This window comes from Ciconia boyciana, chromosome 11 (assembly GCF_034638445.1).
Source record: "Ciconia boyciana chromosome 11, ASM3463844v1, whole genome shotgun sequence".
Classification (NCBI taxonomy): Eukaryota; Metazoa; Chordata; class Aves; order Ciconiiformes; family Ciconiidae; genus Ciconia; species Ciconia boyciana.
In genome coordinates, this window is record NC_132944.1 from 2,377,008 (window position 1) to 2,396,508 (window position 19,501).

The 19,501-nt window shown below is 40.3% G+C and overlaps 1 protein-coding gene across 8 annotated transcripts in view; it reads right to left on the minus strand.

The window, feature by feature from the left end:
- SYN2 (synapsin II) overlaps nucleotides 1-19,501 on the minus strand; it is a 225,419-nt gene that overhangs the window by 14,906 nt on the left and 191,012 nt on the right. For all 8 annotated transcript variants that reach the window (XM_072876255.1, XM_072876254.1, XM_072876257.1 and 5 more), the window contains one exon: nucleotides 9,876-10,025. In XM_072876255.1, coding sequence (XP_072732356.1) covers nucleotides 9,876-10,025 — 150 coding nt within the window. The remainder of the gene's footprint in view (nucleotides 1-9,875; nucleotides 10,026-19,501) is intronic.

The following is a 19,501-nucleotide window of genomic DNA, read 5'->3' on the forward strand; positions in this document are numbered from 1 at the left end:
TCAAGAATATTTGAACATGAGCTGCTCTGTTTTGGATTTTTCCGTAATTTCTCTTGGTGCTTATCCTTGTTTAAAAATTTGAACACAGATTTAGCACATGGTCCTTATTCAAAATAAACCGTGGCAATGACTGCTGGGGAGAGGGACAGAATCCCTGCAAGTTAAACATGAAGTAAAGCCAAATAGCTTTGCTTAATAGGTTATGATTTAAAGGTCAGAGAAATCAAATAAAAAAGTCAAGTGGAGACAGAGAATGATAACAAAAAAGTAGATGGGAAACACCCACCACAGTGGGGAAAGGAAAGGAAACCAAGGAAAAGCCTCCAAAAAAAAGATATTTCTATTAGGTTCAGCTTAAATAAACAAAATCAGAGAGTAAAAATAGATTAAAAATAAGATTAAAAAAATCAAAAGGATGTTATATGATAGTAATTATAGCACTAAGACAGAGAGATCTAACAGAGAGATCTAACTTAGACTCTCCTTTTCTATTTGTGTATATGGCAGCTATTGCCTGTTCTGTAACGATGGGATTACTGTTTTCCTTGTTTTAATTTTGAAAAGGCTGCATTTTGCTCTCTAATGGATTGAGGACATTTTTTTAAGTGTCCCCAAAAATTCCAGTGGGACAAGCAAGCTATTTATTTCTCACAAAAGTCTACTAAGTACTTATAAAGGCTACTCTATAGCGGTGGGCTCATGACTACTTAAAAATTAAATGTCTTCTTTGCTCTTGAGGGCAGTCACCACGGAGTTTCAGAATTCTCAAAGATAGGGTCTGCTTCTGCCAGTACAACTGGCAGATTGTGAGATGATCAGATCACCTGGCAGAAGGTAATAAAAAAGTTAACAAAAGCATAATTTTGTTGTGTGACTGAAGACAAAAAGAGAACAGTTTTGTTATTATGCTTAAAATAATGGGGGAAAGTATCTATTAACTAGTAATACTTGTGTTTTTCAGGTTTAGCTAACATTTTGTTGCCTTCTGTATTATCAAATTATTAGCACTAAGGCTACAGCACTATATCCTACAGACAACAGAAGTCATCCTAATCCTCCTGGCCCTGAAGCTTGACTCTGTCAGGTTGCCGGGGGGGCTTTTTCCTTCGGGCTTCTCTTCTAACAAGCGCTTTTGTGAGTGACTCTTTCTCTTACAAAGCTTTGCTCGGCTTGTCTGCAGGGATCATGTGTTTTTCCAGGTACACTGCTGGTGATAAGCATTCAATATAGAGTATGCAGAAAAAAAAAAAATCAGGCCACATCCTGAAAGCTTTTATTTCATTTGGACAAATTTCTGTTGATGTCAGTAGAAATTTTGACCAAATCATCCTAAACCTTTAATGTATGCCCCTTAGTATATTCTCTCTTACAGTCTAAATGTTATCAGGTCCCATTAAAAAGGACATTGTAAAGGCACACTTGTTTAGTTCTTGGCACATTATTTCCAAATAAGCTCAGAAAGATAAGCACTTATTACTGTTTTGATTTAATCGTTCTCACTTAAATGGATACATTCACAGCTAGCAACCAAAAGCATTTATGTAGACATTTATCACTAGCAAATATCCAGCAGGCTGTTTACCTGTTACTTCTGTTCATGAGCGAGGCTAAATAAGCGACAGAATTGAGCAATCCATACGTACCTCCCTTAGTAATTACTCCATCTACTGGTACAGGACCTCAATAAGTATTTTAAAATAGGTTTTCTTAACTTTCATGATCCATTTGTTAGTAAAATCTCTGCTCAACATTTGTATGTTGCGTCCCATCGTTTTTTAATTACTGTCAATATTAAAAATCTTAGGATTTATTTTCCTGCATGAACTTTGTTTTTAGTATATTGCAACACCTGTATGTCAAGTTCAAATGCTCAAAATAAATCAAGCTTTGTGTAATGAAATAGCGAGTGTTTTAAATACATGGCCGTCCTTCATCCAGCCGGTAAAGTCTGAGTCTCTGCCTCTGCTTTTGGTCGCTGTCACTTATATGAAGAACACAGCATCCGCCCTGAAGAGGTGTCTCCTTCAAAGACGGACAAAACCTCCTCGGTGTACTAAAATATATGCTATCATTTTCTAGTTGTGATAAATAGACTTGACTGTTATAAATTTAGCTGGAGTGAAGTGTGCCTCAAATGGGGCCTTTTACCAGGATGTGGTGGGCTCAGGGTCCATACGTGCTTATTTTCTTCTGCTTTTCTTACTTCCGTACATTTATATTGGGATCTAAAAGGGTAACAGCTGCTTTTCTTACATTGTCACAAAGATAAAATAACCGAAAGGCTGAAAAAGCCTTTGATTAAACAAGCATCTGCTCTTCCAACCGTACCCAGCTGAACACCGTGTGTGTGCACGTACGCTCACACACGCGTACCGCTGGAAATGCGCTCGGCGATGCAGCCCAGCCCACAGCAATGCAAGAGCCGCGCCCCCGCGCCCACTCCGCGCCCGCCTCCGCGCCCCCGCCCCTGCGGGAGCACCCCGCGCCCGCCGCCGCCCCACGCACCCGCGCCGCGGGCAGGCGGGCTCTGCGCCGGCCGCGCCGCCAGGTGGCGCCGTGGGGCCGCGGCACGGCCGGCCGCGTCGGGAGCGAGCGGCCGCGTCGGGAGCGAGCGGCCGCGTCGGGAGCGAGCGGCCGCGTCGGGAGCGAGCGGCCGCGTCGGGAGCGAGCGGCCGCGTCGGGAGCGAGCGGCCGCGGCCGCGCCGGCCGTTTCCGGGCGGCTTCGGGCTTGGGTCGCCTTGGAAAGGGCGGCGGGGGAACACGGAGCTGTTCTCTCATGCCTCCGTGCCCAGCAGTATCTGCCGCTGCTCCCTGTGAGGTTGGATGGCGGTGCTTGCGATTCTCTGCCGGTATTTTGAGGAGGGCATCTTGCTGCCGCCTCACTTGCCCTGAAGTCACAACAATAACTCGACGGGCATTTTCGCGTGAAAAGTGACGTGCTTACTCGGGACTACGATTTCAAAGAACCGTAGGCAGAGGGACGCGGCAAGTGGTGACGCGTAACTACCTCGGTTTTGTTTGTAGTCACCGATGGCTGTCCACGCGCACGCAAACTTCCCGAGGTAACCACTGAACAGGAAAAACCTTATTGATTGCTAATGTAGCCTACAGAAGACGCTCAGTTAATGTCTACACCACTTGTTTATTGACAAGCCATCTTGCTCTGCTTATCTAGAGTAACCCGATGTAAGCGTTCAGAAGGGTGAACAACTCAGGAGCCGTATAGGAGAATACTGCCCAGCCCTTTCCCAGGGGCTCTGCGCTCCCTTGCCCTCAGCAGAGAGAAAGTCAGGCTAATCTCTTGAGTAGATTTGGGACCTGGGCTTCCATCAGATGGTATTCCACAAATCTGGGTACATTGGCTCTATGGTCATATGATGCCCTAGCTGCCATTTAGCCCCTATTTAAATGTCTTCCTAAGGGAAAGAAAGAGAGTGCGTATGGTTTTAGGGGTCATTGGATCATTTAATCTAATGATCTTCAGGCAAGCTGTTCTTAAATCACTCCTGCTGTCTGTTGGTATAGGTCTGATTACACCAGGGAGCCATTTGCTGTGCACCAGCTCAGCAGGATTCTCAGATACCGATACTGAAACTCTGGATTTACCCTCATTCATGCAGAATGATTTAGTGTAGTCTTTTAATTTGTTTATTTGTTAGGCAGTCTTTCCTTGCAGACATAAGGAAGAAAAATATGTTCCTGCAAGCAAGTGCCAAGGGCCTGTGACAGAAAGAAGATTCTTGGTAGTGATGTTAACTGGTAGTAGGAACATAGCCTGGCTAATGCAGGTAGATTTAGCGTTAGGGGACTGAAGGACGATACAAAGCTGTAGCAAACCTACAAGTCACGGTCATACTTCAGGTGAACTTCTACGAGACTGTGCAAAGCAGAAAGTCATTTAGAGATAAGGGCCACACCTCAAATTTAGTGCAGAGAAGTTTACTTCTCCTAATGAGCAGACTAATACTGAATTCTAGATTCCCACATAACTCCATGATGGCATCCCTCCCAATTATGTTCATTCCTCTTCAGCTAAGATCAAATCAAGTAACTGTATTGTCTGACCATCGTAAAAGCTTCAGTGATTTCAAAGAAATTGCTGCTCATCATAAGTAGTTCGCCTTAAAAAAAAAGCAAATACAACAGACGGAATGTAATAGAACTGTGACTACTCTTATGGAAGCCCAAGAACAGGTAATTGGATAATGGTTTGCTTTTCTCTCTGGAGGTAATACTTTTTGTTATAAATGTTCACATTTGGTTCCATTTGGTTCCATTTTCTATGTTCTATGTTCTATGTTCATTTTCTATCTTCCATTTCTATGTTCACATTTGGTTCCATTTTCTCTCTGAACATAGGAAAATAAAAGTGGAGAAAACTGCTTGGCTCTCGTCAAATCAGATAAGGGGTCAGGGAATGAAGAATGAGTAAGGTAAAGAGAAAAACAGGACCAATAGAAACAAATTATGCCAGATCCCTAAATAGCTGAAGATAGCTGGGTAAGGGCTCCTTGACCCCAGCCTCCACTGACCGTAGTGTAATTGTACTGAACTTCCCTGGGGGTGACGCGTGAAGAAGGGATTAAAACATTTTAGAAAAGAGTGTTAAGAAATGAAATACTTCAGGTTCTGCTATTCTAGTCCAAAAATAATTAAAGTACCGTCCTCTTTACTTCTACATCATTTATTGCTTCATTATTGATGTGCTACTCCTTTCTTTTAAATTGAACAGAACCAGGATATAGCTGGGAATGCTGTGCTCTTTGTGATGTTATGTTGTTACGGATATTGTGTCCCTGGTGCACAAATTCCTTCCTTCCATTAAGGATAATAAGTTCCTTGTTCTTTTGCAGATAATGCAACATGGTGTCAACAGAGCTGGACTGAAATAACATTTTCCTAATATGATTTTCCTTAGCTTCAACTGCTAACATGACCGTAATCATTTGCATTTTACAGTAATACTTGTGCACAATGTAATATTCTACACAGAATTTAGCTCATCACAATTCATATCATGACTTGAAATGCAGCTTTGAATAGATGTTTTACTATTATTGCTTTATGTGCAAATGCTGCTACAGAAACAAGCATAGAATAGCCTGCACCGAGCAACCACCTGCAGAGTTTTGCAAATCCAGACAGCAGAAATTCCGGCAGTGATCTTTCCTATCAACAGATGGAGGCAGAGATAAGTGATCCCACTGGCTAGAACACTTCACCGGGTAGATTAACCTGCTGGTTTATTTTTAGGAAAGATTTGAAAAAGGCTTCTCAAAAGATCTGTCAAAACTGTTGGAAGAGGTTACAAAAGGTGGAAATTTAGATTTCCATCATTTTATTGCCTGCAAGTAGAGCAGGTTTGTCTCATGGAAAACTTCTATTAAAATAATATTCCTCGATAAAGTTCTATTATATATTTTCACCATGGTTGTCAGTAAAACAAGCTGTCATGTTTTTAAATTAAATAGAAACAGCTTAATTTTTGGAAAGAGTTTTTTGACCATATGTGGTTTTATCAGATAGAACTTCCCTGAGTCCAGGGACTCTTGCTTTTCTTTGTCATGGGAAGACTTGTGAAGTAGCTGATAAGAGCAAAGCTTTGAATCCTGTAATTAAGAATACTTTCTGTCCCAATATGGTTCAATCATGCTGTCAAAGGTATGCAGTAAACGGTAGCCTGGGACCACAAGAGCAAAGCAGGAGACACAGTTTGCTGGCTGCAGCCAGAGTCAGGCGGCGCGAGGGGCGACGCACAGAGCTGCAAACTGCGGCTGTTCTCCTTCACGGATTCTCTGCCATTCTGTGTACCGGGAGAAGTTGTCGTAGGGCCTGTGCAAGTGTTTACAGATGAATAAATAAATACGTAATATACAAAATACATATTTAAAAATTCTCAGTATATCTGATATCTCAGATTACGGATTTAATGTGTTTAAGAACCACGGGACCTGCACCTCTGAGGTTTCAGCATAAGCAAGACAGTTGTTTGCGGTCCCTGCCTTTGGAATTTGCTCCTTCGGGCACTGACAGAGAGCACTTTGTCGGCCTTCAGAACATCTTGCAAGGCCAATCATTTCCATCAAGATTTGGCTGCATAGCTCTAAACAAAGACTTATTTTCCTAATCATTGATTTGTTTTCTGATGGATAGTTAATTGGAATAGTACTGACCATTGCGGGCACTTATAAGTTGAAGCATTCTTTTATGCGTGATGCACCCAATGCCACAGTAGTGGGTGGATTATAAATAATTTTTAAAAACCTGTGCAGATAATAAGGGAATTCAAAACATGGCACATCTATAGCTGTATTATTGACTGCAAACCGTTCATTTAAAAGCAGAAGTAGCAAAATACACAAATTACGCTCTGATATTTATATTACTTTGGTTTCTAAGACCACACATACATATGCACATAGTTGATTTGGGATAAATTACTGTCTTTGCATTTTATGTGGACCTGCAGAAATATGCAGTATCCCCCTGCCCCGCAAATGAATGGACTGTATTTCTCCAGATTAGGAAATAAGGTCTCAGATTAGAAAAGGAGAAGACTGTTCAAAGACGAAAGGGACGGCTTGTTTTAACAGACTGATTTTATTCTTAGGAAAACAACCTAGCTAAAAATTAACTACACATGAGGACATACCTGTTTTAAATACTATAGATCTGTTTCATGATTTTCCCTTAAAGATGGGAAGATTAATGGGTATTTGCAAATAGTATCTGCTGCAGAAATTCCGATCCCCTTTGTCTGTCCCAAACTGGATAATATGATAAGGTGGATAATATGGCGGATAATATGACAAGGCAAATTTTAAGGAAGCAGAGTCTGATTAACTGAGAGGAAAACTAGCAAATATTGCAAATATTCTGAAGGGATATCTCTGATTTTGCTCAACTGCATTCCATAATTTAAGGATAGGATAAGGAAAAGAAGATTAATGTTGAATAACATCCTGTTGCCATTAGCAAAGGCTGAATTCTTCAGTAACCTAAACTAAGTAGAAATCTAATAGAAGTTCAGCAGCTAGCCAGCAAATATTATCTTTGGATTCATCCAAAGCTTTTTTGTTTAAGAGGAAAAAAACCTTTTCATGGACATGATGAGTGATGGCAATGACTGAGGAATTTAGGAACTTTCTTAAAATGTTCCTTGTGTCCTGTTTTAATTCTGGACTTACGTACGCAGTTTTCTTTGGAAATGAGTAAAAACTTTATTTACAAACAACAGATAACCAGTTTTTGTGAATGACACCAGTAACCATAAACATTTCTCCTGCCTCGTCTTCTTTAAAATCCAGGGAAACATGCTTACCCAAGACCTTACATTTTTTCCCCCAAAATGTGAACTATCAAATGCTCTAAATGACTGTGAATCTATTAATGTTACAATAAGGTCTATTACTGTTTAAAATTTCAATTTATGTTGACTTGTATGCTCTGGGCAACTCTAAATTTGACTCTTTGCTTCACTTTAATATATGGCTAATTTACTAGTCCTAAAAGAAACTGTATTTTGGCATAAGGTGATTTATTTTTTTCCCCTCCTTGTCTTTCTTTTACAGTGCCCTTTACAATGGACTTGAGTCATGTTGGATGGAAACTTCTCCATTGTATGTGGTTCCGTGGTTGAAACAATTTTGTGCTTAGTTTCAAGTGGCTGTAATATAAATAGAAGCCACTCCACTTTTTTATGTGGGATGATGTATTTTTATAACTTAAAGGATGATGATATATTTGAAGAACAAATTAGTCATTCTGCCTCAAGAACTAGTCTGTCTGAGGTATGCCACAAAATTGTTTTCAAATTGTTTACCTGGTGTGGAGCCTACTGGGAGTAAAAATAGATTCTTGATTTAGCCTTGGTAATTCCTGTATTACAGTTTGGCTTATTCTGTTGCTTAACTGATTACCATGGAGCTGTGCTGGTACAGAGCAGCAATACAGTCCTTAATAGTTTATGTCAGAATGTATTCTCATGGTTTATTCCTTCAGTATATTAAAAGAAGTACATTAAAGTTGTAGCTGATAATACTGCTCCTGGTCAGACCTGCTGCCTAGCTATGAAGACATAAAAGATGCTATTTAGCATTTATATAGCACTTTTCAAAGAATCATAGGATTGTAGAATGGTTTGGGTTAGAACAGACCTTCTAAAGATCGTCGAGTCCGCCCCCTCCTGCCATGGGCAGGGACACCTTCCACTAGATCAGGTTGCTCAAAGTCCTGTCCAACCTGACCTGGAACACTTTGAGTGATGGGGCATCCACAGCTTCTCTGGACAACCTGTTCTAGTGTCTTACCTCCCTCATTGTAACAAATTTCTTCCTTGTATCCAAACTAAATCTACCCTCTTTCAGTTTAAAATTGCCCCTTCTCCTGTCACTACAGGCCTTGGTAAAAAGTCTTTCTTGATCTTTCTTATGAGCCCCTTTTAAGTATTGAAAGGCCACAAGAAGGTCTCCCCGGAGCCTTCTCTTCTCCAGGCTGAACAACGCCAACTCTCTCAGCCTTTCTTCATAGCAGAGGTGTTCCAACCCTCGGATCATTTTCATGGCCCTCCTCTGGACCTGCTCCAACAGGTCCATGTCTTTCTTGTACTGGGGACCCCAGAACTGGATGCAGTACTCTAGGTAAGGTCTCACCAGAGCAGAGTAGAGGGGGATAATCGCCTCTCTCGACCTGCTGGCCACACTTAATGCAGCCCAGGATATGACTGGCTTTCTGGGCTGCAAGTGCACGTTGCCAGCTCATGTCCAATTTTTCATCCGCTAGTATCCCCAAGTCCTCTCTGCAGGGCTGCTCTCAATCAATTCATCACCCAACCTGTACTGACACTGGGGGACTGCCGTGACCCAAGTGCAGGACCCTGACATCTGGGTCCCTCTGGATGGCATCCCTTCCCTCTAGCATATTGACTGCAGCACTCCGCTTGGTGGCATCTGCAAACTTGCTGAGGGTGCACTCGATCCCACTATCCATGCCATTGATGAAGACATGAAATAGTATTGGTCTCAGTACAGACCCTTGAGGGACACCACTTGTTACTGGTTTCCATTTGGACATTGAGCTGTTGACTGTAACTCTGGATGCAGCCATCTGGCCAATTCCTTATCCACCTGACATTCCACCCATCAAATCCATATCTCTCCAATTTAGAGGCAAAACTTCTATGTTCTTAGAGCCTTTTACAAAAATACCACACTCTCAGAAGTTATTTAAAGGATCAATAAAATAAACTTCACGTTTTGTAAGCATGGAAAGGGAAACACAAAGATGTTTTCCAAAGTCTGAAAGGTAGCAAGGCCAGGGGAAGAATTCTGCATCCCCACGCTTTAACTATCAGGCCATGTAAGATAAAATAAGCGAAACTCATCCATTTGCAACCGTTGACACAAGTTTTCTAGTATGCTAAACGTATTTCAGGAGTTTCCTAGATTTTAAAGATATTTTTGTGAATTGCAGCACATAAAAAAAGATTATCATGGAATTCATGTCTCACAAGAACAAGAACTATTTTCTTAGTATTCTTTCTGACATCCTCAGGGCAAAGATTGTCTATGCAGTGCTTCTTATTATTTCCATGACATTTTATACAGATGTAACTGAAAGGAACCAATACAAAGCCTGGTAAATCACTGAATCCACAGTTACTTGTTTACTGGTAGAACCACACCAGTAAACTGCTCGATTCTATCTGGAGATAACCTCATTTAAATATGAAAAACCTATAAAATGTGTTGGTAAGTTCTTGAATTCTTGTAGTTCAGGGTATGTCTGCATACTTTTCCAGCCAAATTCTTCAAGGAAAATTGTGAGCTTAAAATTATAGCATAAGATTCTCTATTTTACAAACAAAAGTTTCCTACCTGAGGCTGCTGAGTGGCAGTGGGTCTCTGAGGAGATGGTATAGGAGTTTTGGACAACATTTGGTTCATTTTGCTTACGACTAGATCAGTTATATGTTGCCTGTCTTCAGTCTGATGCTCACCAATCAGAGGCATTGCACAGTCCATCACCTGTAAAATAAAACAAGACATCAGCTCTTGATATGGCGCCAAAGTCAACTTATTCCACATCTGTGCAGAATGTCAGGTCATCTGTTTACTTAATTGCTTTTAACAAAAGTCAACCAAGATCTGTAGCAACGGTATATGCTATATCAAAAAAAGCCCGAGTGCAGGATATGGGTCAGCAGAGCAAGAGAACGGCAGCTTGACAATGTCTTCCCTTTCCAGTCTTCAAGCAATAGCCAGGGTCAGTACGACACTCGGGCATACGCCCTGGGGAACATGACTCCTGTGGGGTGCACGTAGCAGATACGCAAAATGAGGTTTCTTAGGCTATTCAGTGGTCTGCTGAAAATCTGAAGTAATTGTCTGCGCTTCTGTCTAAGCTACATTTCTGAAGATGTTCTCCTGTGTTTTTGTGGCTTATACCATGTTCATCAGCTGAATTAGACCATGGAAATGCAAACTAAAGCTTCAGCTTCCTAGCTGTTTGTTGGATTTCTGCTCAGGAAGGCTGGATCCTTATTGATTAATGAAAAATTTTAAATAAGGCCTTGCTATTATTGACATGCTTTTTTGAAAAGGAGTGTGGCTGCAGTGCAGCTGATGCAAAAAAAGAAGTAAGAATTTCTACAAAGAAAGCAGGATATCAGAGAGGCAAATAAAAATGTGCACATTCGCATTCTAAATGTGGCAGGTTAATAGTGTTCAGCAATTATTTAATTCAGCTATTCAGATGGATAAAACTAATAGGGAATTCAGTTCACTTCAGTGGGTTATAAGTACTTGTTATTTCTACACAATATTTGTTATTTCTACAGTGTATCTGCTTTTGGCACATCAGGGGAAATAAAAGCGTAACGTAATAACCCCAACCGTTATTCACAATGGCACTGGACATTCTTACTTCAGCAATAAAAGGATTGAATTCACTTTTGAGAAACTGCAATCCTTTTTCAATATGCATCAAGGCTATTCAGAAAAAGGTGAAGGCATGTCACCTGCAGCCCTGCGTTCGGGTGTTTCTCATAGGTATGGATCACAAGTGACTGAGGCCTACAATACAAACAATAGTATTAATAACTAATAAGAGGCTGTCAGGGATAAAGCAGTTAGACTACGTTAGCAGTAATATGCTGTATGGATGTCATTGTATCTGACCCAGTTAGAGCCTTTACAAACTGAGTCGTGTCCGTCTAACTTTCAGTCTGTGAAAGGCTGTCCAGCTGCCACATCTCCCACAGGATTTCTCACTACTGTAGGCAAATCCTGCACTAGACACAATAATAAGCTGTGCTGGTAAGAGGGGGTGGTGGTGGGTGAAGAAGGAAAGAATCGTTAGTCGGGGATCCTCCTGGGTTTTGCACAGCTGCAGAAGGACCGGTGAGCTTTCTGGGGGTGTGTTAGTACTTCCAGAGGTGCACCTTCCTGTATCTCTTTGGCTTCTGAGGTTCCTCCTCTATCGCAGGTAAATGGAACAAGACTGAAAAGGTTCAACAGAGTCAAGAGTGCTGGAGGACTCTTGCTGCCACAGGCAATTGTAAGTGCTGATGGTCAGAGAAGAACCTTAAACTTCCCTCACTCCTACCCAATCTCTAGCAAAAGGGCTGGAAAGAGAGCTCTGCTATTGGGAGATTGCAGAGGGCTAGTCTGGACTGCAGAGGGCTAGTCTGGATTGCAGAGGGCTAGTTTGGCTAGAGAGGTTGATTCCCAGCTCTTCAGGTGGGCATTCTGCTGTAGGTTATGGCCTTGAGCTATCTTTGTTAGTTACCCAGCTTGTGTACTTGAAGGGAAGGTACTGAAATTTTGTGATAAGACGTGATTCTGCAAATATTTCCAAGGTGGAAGAATTCTGTTATCTGTAGGGGCGACACAGGGATCAGACGGATGAGCATAAAGCTAGTGCATCTGCATTGCATGGATCCCTCCTGAGGTGGAAGGGATGTAGTGGGGAAAACAAACCTCTCCTCCATCCATCAGCCTACGCTGAACACTTTATCTCCTTTCTAGACAAAGAGCACAGTTTTATGTTCCTTCTTTTAGATATTCAAGTGCTTCTAGGAATTAGACACCCAAACTGGGTATTTAAAGAGACATTTGGATTTAAAAGAACATGCATGTTCATTCTGACACTGGAATGTAATCTTCTGTCTTGCACAGTAGTTGGGAATGAGCTGCATTGTAAATAACATTACCTAAGCTTGAGGATTTTCAAAATATAAGTGCTATAGAAATTTTTACTGAGGCTGGCTTTGTTCTAATAATGAGATTAGTCTGAAGCCTAAAAGCATTTACATTATTCTTCTCTTTGTTAATTTACAAGAGACACTGGCATTGTGTATTGGCAACCAAAATGTTGGCAACACTTGATCCGGGATTTTCAGATCTAGGATGTCTCCTCTAAGCTTCCTCACAGCTAAAACGATTTAAAATAACCCCGAAGTAAACAATGATATAATAACTGAAGTCCAGAGCAAATGTTCCCTAAGAAATGAATGAATGTTTTTCCACACTTGGGCCACATCAACAGTATTGCAGAAATGCTTAATAATTACACAGAAAGTTTCTTTAAAATTTACCATATTTTTAAATATACATATTTTGAAGTGGAACATAAACAATGTTTTTAATTCATTTGGAGAAAGGTATTGAACCAATATGAGTTGTTATTTCTGAATGGGTAAAATGTAGTCTTGCTGGTTGTGTGGCTCTTGAAATATGAAATTTTTGTGGATTTACTTTAGTATTAATGTCCACTGCATTATTGCTATTTCTTAAAATTGTTGTAATGCTTAAAGATCCACTTCATTTTATCATGAGCTTTTTCTTGCAAGAGTAATATGCATAATGCCTGGAGGGAGGAGGCAACCATATGTGCCAGATACTTTGGCCAGGACTTTAAAGTGTTAATAATGACTGAATGTTAGAATGCCTTGATGTCAGTGTGACGGACATCGGATGTTTGGCTCTCTGCTGCAAAACATCTGATTTTCAGAGGAGTTATGACTGCAGTCTAAAAATCTGCCCCCCCTTGAAGGCAGGCATCAATAACAGTTCTTTATTAAAATATTGCCCCTCTCACTATCAGGTGTGTGTTAACCTCCCTCTTACCCAACAACAGAAGCAACAGTTCTCTTTCACAAGTGTGCAAAGAAAACCTCACTTTGTTTATAATCCACTTACATTTAAAAAAGTACTTGGAATGGCTGTGAAACGAATTGCCTCAAATAAGGTCCTGCCAAAGGATTAGACAGAATTAAGATCTGGAGGACTGCGTTCTGACTGAATTTCTATTTTTAAATACTTCTCTAACTGCAAGTTTACATAGAAACTTTCTTTAGGAGATATTGCCATGTTGTTTACCAGAACATGTGGGAAAAGTGTCGTTCTATGGGTAAGGATAAAAAAAGAAGCCTTGAGGTGTTGCTGAAAACTTCATGTCCACTTCAGTAGAGCAGGTCTTACATTTCTTGAAGGCAGTACTTTCAAGCATAGCTGCCCTATTCGCATATTGAGGCAGGTTCCAACACATATGACATTGAAAACCGCAGCCATTTGCCCTTGACAGTCTTTTGTCACTTGGACAGGTTCTGATGTTGTTAAAACCCCTTTTGCTTGTTGCCCTACTTGAGCAAGTATTGTTGGCCAAAGATACGCCGAACCTAACCCTGAAGAAGTACCGAGTCAGGTGCCCAGTCTTGAATGATGCCATAGTGTGCTCCGGAGCTCTCCTGCAGTACAAAGATAGCAGCCAAAGTGGTAAAAAGAGAAAGTAAGGCATCAGATTATCAGGAAAACTACTGATCCCAAAGTGAAATGTCACTAAATAGCTGTGAGTAAAAGATTAGCAAGGCTTAAAGGCGGTTCGATTGCAGGACACTGTTCAGTTTCAAAACTGCTTGGACTTGAGAGGCAATGCGGGCGGGCAGCAGTCACAGGAGCAGGAGGCGGAGGGGGCTCGTACCAGGTGCACTGTTGAGGGGGAATGGCTCGTGTCCAGAGCGCAGCATTGACCCCAGCCCCGCGTGCGGCCGCTAAGGCGAGGCTTAGCTTCCCTCTCTCCTGGTATTGCTGCTGTGACTCCCGAGGATAAACGTTAACCTTAGTGAGAGAGCGCTTCTGCTACTCCTTGGCAAAGAAGCTAAGATCAAGGTGAATACTTTGCAGGGTGGGTCTTGTTGTCTTTTTTTTTTCTTTAAGAAAATGCAATCTATTTTCCTTCCTAGTAAGATAATTAATCAATCACAGTTATCAGAAATCAGTAATGTTTTATATAAATGTATCTTAAGAATTACAGATATTTTGGGTAACACTAACAGGTTTTAAAACCTGTGAACGGCTAACAGGAGTGTCATGCTGGCATTTCCCCCACTTTGGAGGACTTGACAGAGTTTGAACAGACACAAAGCATCCTGTTTATAAATAGTCTATTTACAGCCTGTACTAGTTTTAAAATATTTAAACACAGCCAGGGTTTTTATTTTTTTCAGTACCTAGTTCAGCTATTTAAAATATTGGAGTTTTCCACTACGAGGATTTCATAGAAAAAAAGAAATCTGTAATTTGTAAAGTCAAATACGTTACTTTTGCAGATGCCAGTAAAAACATGGGTCGCTAGGAATTACGGTCACTTAATTTGTTTCGCTTCTATCTTGAATTTATCTACATTTCAGTAACCAATTCTATGGGATGACTTCCTCTTGTCACCCAGAAACCATATTCTGAAATGCACTTAACACATCTTTATATTAAACTATAAGAGACTGAGTAATAAGAGAGAGCAGTAGTAACAGAAACTACAGCAGCGTGTTGAAGTCCAGACAAGACTGCGACAAAACAAAACACTGACCTCTCGGAGATATGACCGTTTAGTGAATATTGTGGTCTGTGCCCTCCGCTGCTAGCGTGGAGAACGCAAGTATTTGAAATTTGGGCTGCAAGACTGAGACTGGCAAGAAAGAGAAGAGAAATGCCGTTTACTCTGATGAATATGAAGGGAAACGGGATGGGATTAATAAAGGAGGCAGTGCAACTATAAGGTATCAGTCATTGCAAAGGGACCATCATGTCTGAAGGAGAAGCGACTCTGACTGCCGTTGTCCAGGCGTAGTTCTCCATCCCGTAGCATGTTTACCACCAGAGGATGAAGAGAGACCTCTTGCTTAGAGCTTTACGAAGACCCAGCCCAAATGTGCTGGGAAAGACAGAGCTGCGGAGGTTAAAGGAAGGGCAAAGGCAAAGAACTCTGTTGAGACGGTGGAAGAAAAAGGTGTTTGTCAGCATGCTGAAATACAAGAGGAATATGAAGGAACAGACAGAGGACTTGCAAGTCAGAACTGCCCAAGGAGTCTGACAGAATAACGATCCATGGATTTCACATGGAAAAAACCCTATGAATTACAGAGCAGATGTGATCAGTGGTAAGTGCAGAGGGAGGAGGAATTAATTTCACTGCGAATCAGGGTAATTTTGAAGGTCCATGCTTGAGAGTGTGAGGACTGAGAAAAAACATTTACTTTGGTCTGTGAGTAGGAGAAGCTGGGTTGTGTTGTTGCTATGTTTTGAATGTGTTATTCTTCTGTGTTGTTTTTGTGGGACCTGGATGTCTCCAACTGTGGTGAAAATTTTGACTGTAAAGGCAGAGGCTGATAGAGATTTTAAGAGTTCTAAGTATGGGGAAAGTAGCTGACATGATGACAAACTAATAGTTTGAGGAGGTCATTCAAGACTGAATGGGAGGCAAGAAGAGATGGTGTGATTTCTGAGAAGTAAGGGAGTGACTGGATATGAAGTAATCACGGGGCTTTCCCTGAGGTCTTTGTAGCAGACACAGGAATAATTTGTAATTGGAAATGTAACCACACCTGAGAAGTCGGTAGGGGATAGTACAGCAGAAAATCAGTGGTGACTGCTAGGAAACTTTTACAGTCCCTCCTGTAGTGGGTGAATAACAACATCTGCAGAAAAAGTAAGCCCAGCTGGGAAAGTGAATCAAGCGTTCCTAGATGAAGGATCCAGTGCCTAGAGACAAATTTATATGGTCTTGTTTTAACCTGGAATGAAAACAAACCAGGCAAATGATTTCTATGTCCAATCAAAATCGCTGGATGAAGCTGAATTTGTATGTTGCAAACTCATGCAAATGTAGTTGATTAAAAAAAAGTGTAAAAATATATACAAAATGCAGTTAATATATCAGAAATCTTCAAGCACTTTGAAGAGAATATGTGAAAGAGATTGGCTTAATCTATAAAATAACAATTAATTTAACATCGCAATGAATTTTACTTGTATTCACTTCCCTATTAATGAAGTACAGTTCATTATGAATAAAAGAAAACATTAAGACAGTCACATATAAGAAGTGCTATTGTTGCTAATTTAAAAAGTTACAGGTGTTTTGACATAGTTACAGGACATTTGACATAAATATTATGTGAAAAAAATACTAGTGAATAATGATTCTTAGGATGGAAACCAAAACATTAATGTTATTCACACAGGTCAATAATTATTGCTCCATTCAAATGAAAACTAGTGTCCTAGCAAAACAAATTTGCCCCCTTCATTAGTCACAAGATACACTTCATTTACTTTTCTGTCTGAAAGAACAGCTGATGTCATTATTTCTGGAATGGTGTCTGGAAAATTTCAGTGGATTAAACCTGTTACTTCCAAAATATAAAAAAAGGCCCAGAAGAGTTCATTGAATAAACTGCATTTGTTCTATTACATGAAGCCCACATATGAAGGAATATGTTAATGAATTGAGCACTAATGCATCAGAAACTTGGGAAAATTGTAATTGAAAAGGTTGGCTTTTTTCTAGAATTGTATCTTCTTAGCCATTTCTTATTAAGTTACATTAAGTCCTATTAGGAAATGGAGGAATGCTCCTTGTTTTGGAAATATGAATCTTCACTGACAGATGTGGTCTTAATTATAACTTAGTTATATCACCAGAAGAGTAATTTTGGACTCCTCAATGTTCAAAATTTCTTATAGTACCAGATCATAAATTATGAGAGACTTCTGACTTTATCAACTATTACAGCTGGATTTAGTTCCCTTACTAACCCGAACAGAGGATATTCTTTAATGGATGGAAAGCCACTTTAGTATGTAAAAAAATCATGGCCATTATTATTTGCCACTCCTGCACATATTTATATGCCAAATCACCTGATTTAGAGATAAAGTTATGTTTCTAGAGAAGTTTTAAAAGTCTGTTTATTATAGGAGACTTGTATCTACAATACTGGCAAACATGGTAGAAAGAAAACTGCTCCCTCCCTTTTTTCTTTTAGGGTAGGGTCTGAGCACCTTTGAAGGTAGCAGTGCTTTGAGCAGAAGGTTGGACTAGGTGACCTCCAGAGGTCCCTGCCAATCTAAACATGGCTATGAGTTGTGATCCGCCACTGACAAGTATATTACCAAATATTTCCAACAGAATATATTTTCATGTCTTTGTCCAGTCTTTGATGCTGAATTTTGGAACTGTGATCAGGATAGAAGAAGAAGTGAGCTTAGCTTCTGAGCACTTGGAAGTGCAGTATTAGAGGCTTGTGCTCATTAAATTGTGCCGTAGTCCGTGACATAGCTCTGTCTGAATTGTAAATTGCACGGCATAGCTAGCATTCCCTAGAAAGCCCAACTGTAAGTAAAACTGTGCACAAATACTGCATGAGGTACAGGTTTCTCCTGCCTTTGCTCCCTTCGGATGTGTTCCTTCATGTACTTTAGCCAGTATTATTCAGGACACTAACTATGGGAATACAGAAGTCTGTAGAAGACAGCATACTTAGTGCTGGTGCTCTGTCACTACACCTTATCCAGTGTAGGTACTCTGGAGTTGGTGGTATATTGCCTCGTAGTTTGCTAGACTGCAGCACCTTCAGAAATGGTGTCTACTACACCAAGACTTAAAAAAATAGATCCAATTCTGTTACTTAATTTCTTATCTAGGCTTACAGTGGCTGAAAATATTCTTTATGAAATCCAAATGGTTTGCATCTTTCTAGGTTATAAACGACTTGGAAGCTAATTTTAATATAGCTTAGGGTAAAAAGAAGCAAGTAGAAATAAGACACCTGCAGCAGCCACCCACCCATTCAATTTTGAGCAAAATTTGGGAGAGTGCCTGTGAGGCCACTTTGAAGGATTCTGTTTGTTCTCTTTTACTGCATTCATCATCATGATATGAGCTTTTGTTTAGTTTCCCAGAGGTTTGGTTTTCCAAGAATGAATCATGAAAGATAATATTCAGTGGAGTCAGAAACACGAACAAAGCTCAAGTATCTGTTCCTTCTAGTATTAAAACTACAGAAGTGTTAATTTAAAAAGGGAAAGATTAAAAGTCCTTCTATTTAAGAAGTTAAAGTTTAATGGACCTTAATTTGATGTCTTATTAGCAAGAATTGGTGAGACAGTTAAAAAGCTGTATGTTGCAATGTGTTAATAAAATCCTTGTTTCTACAGCTTGTCTCTGCCCTAATGATGCTTGGCAGCTGAGTATTCCGACTGAGGTGAGAGACCTACGGCCTTGGCCTTCCTTCTGATCAACCTGACAACCCTTCCTTCTAGCTAAGTGATTCTTTAATTAGTTCACTGCTCCCTAGTAGGAGTTTGGAGACAGGTCTTCAGAGTATAGCAGTAAAACACAAGAAGAACCACGAGGTTCTTCTAGAGAAGGTCATTTCTTCCAGGGAACAACTTTTAGAAAACCATGTTCTTTTAAAAGTCCAAGTTACTTCTTACAGCCCCCATCTAAGAAAACTGTAGAGAGCTTGTAGCTTCACAGCAAAACAGAGGTTGTCTTGTGCCTGAATAATATTGTGACTTCAATATTTTGTCCTTCCTGTCTTCAGACAGATTGGTCTGGATTTTTTTTTCCTGGGGGTGCATAAGATATCCCTCGACTGCATAGCAAGAAGGCACAAATGGATGGCCTTCAAAATTCCCCTGGGAGTAGCATTTATAGCAGTGTGGAAAGCTGAATGGTGCACTGAAAATGTATCCTTTTTATAATGTTTGGGCAATATCAGTAGTATTGGCTTCAGCTTGTTCAAATACTGGAAATCTCTAGGGTGGCTATAGAAATATGAAGATACTGATGCACAAACGAGCACTGAGGAACTGACCCAAATCTATAAAATGGACCCAAATCTAGCACCCAAAGCTATAAAATGTGAGAAGCTGTACTTACACTGCAATTTCTTGGGTTTTTATTACATTGAGACCTACTTGGTCAAAGGAACATGCACATCGCACAAAGGAGACATCTACAAGAAGCTAGCAGTAATAAAAATCTGTATATTTCTTTATTTCATAACCAGGTTTATGTATGCAGAAATTAAGTGTCTAGAACTGTACTTCAGTGTCACTAAACATCCGTAATTTTTTTCTTTCATTTTAGTTCCCTAATCCTTCCATATTATTCCTGAACAGTCATTACTCTACTTACACAGCAAGCACACTTTACATAA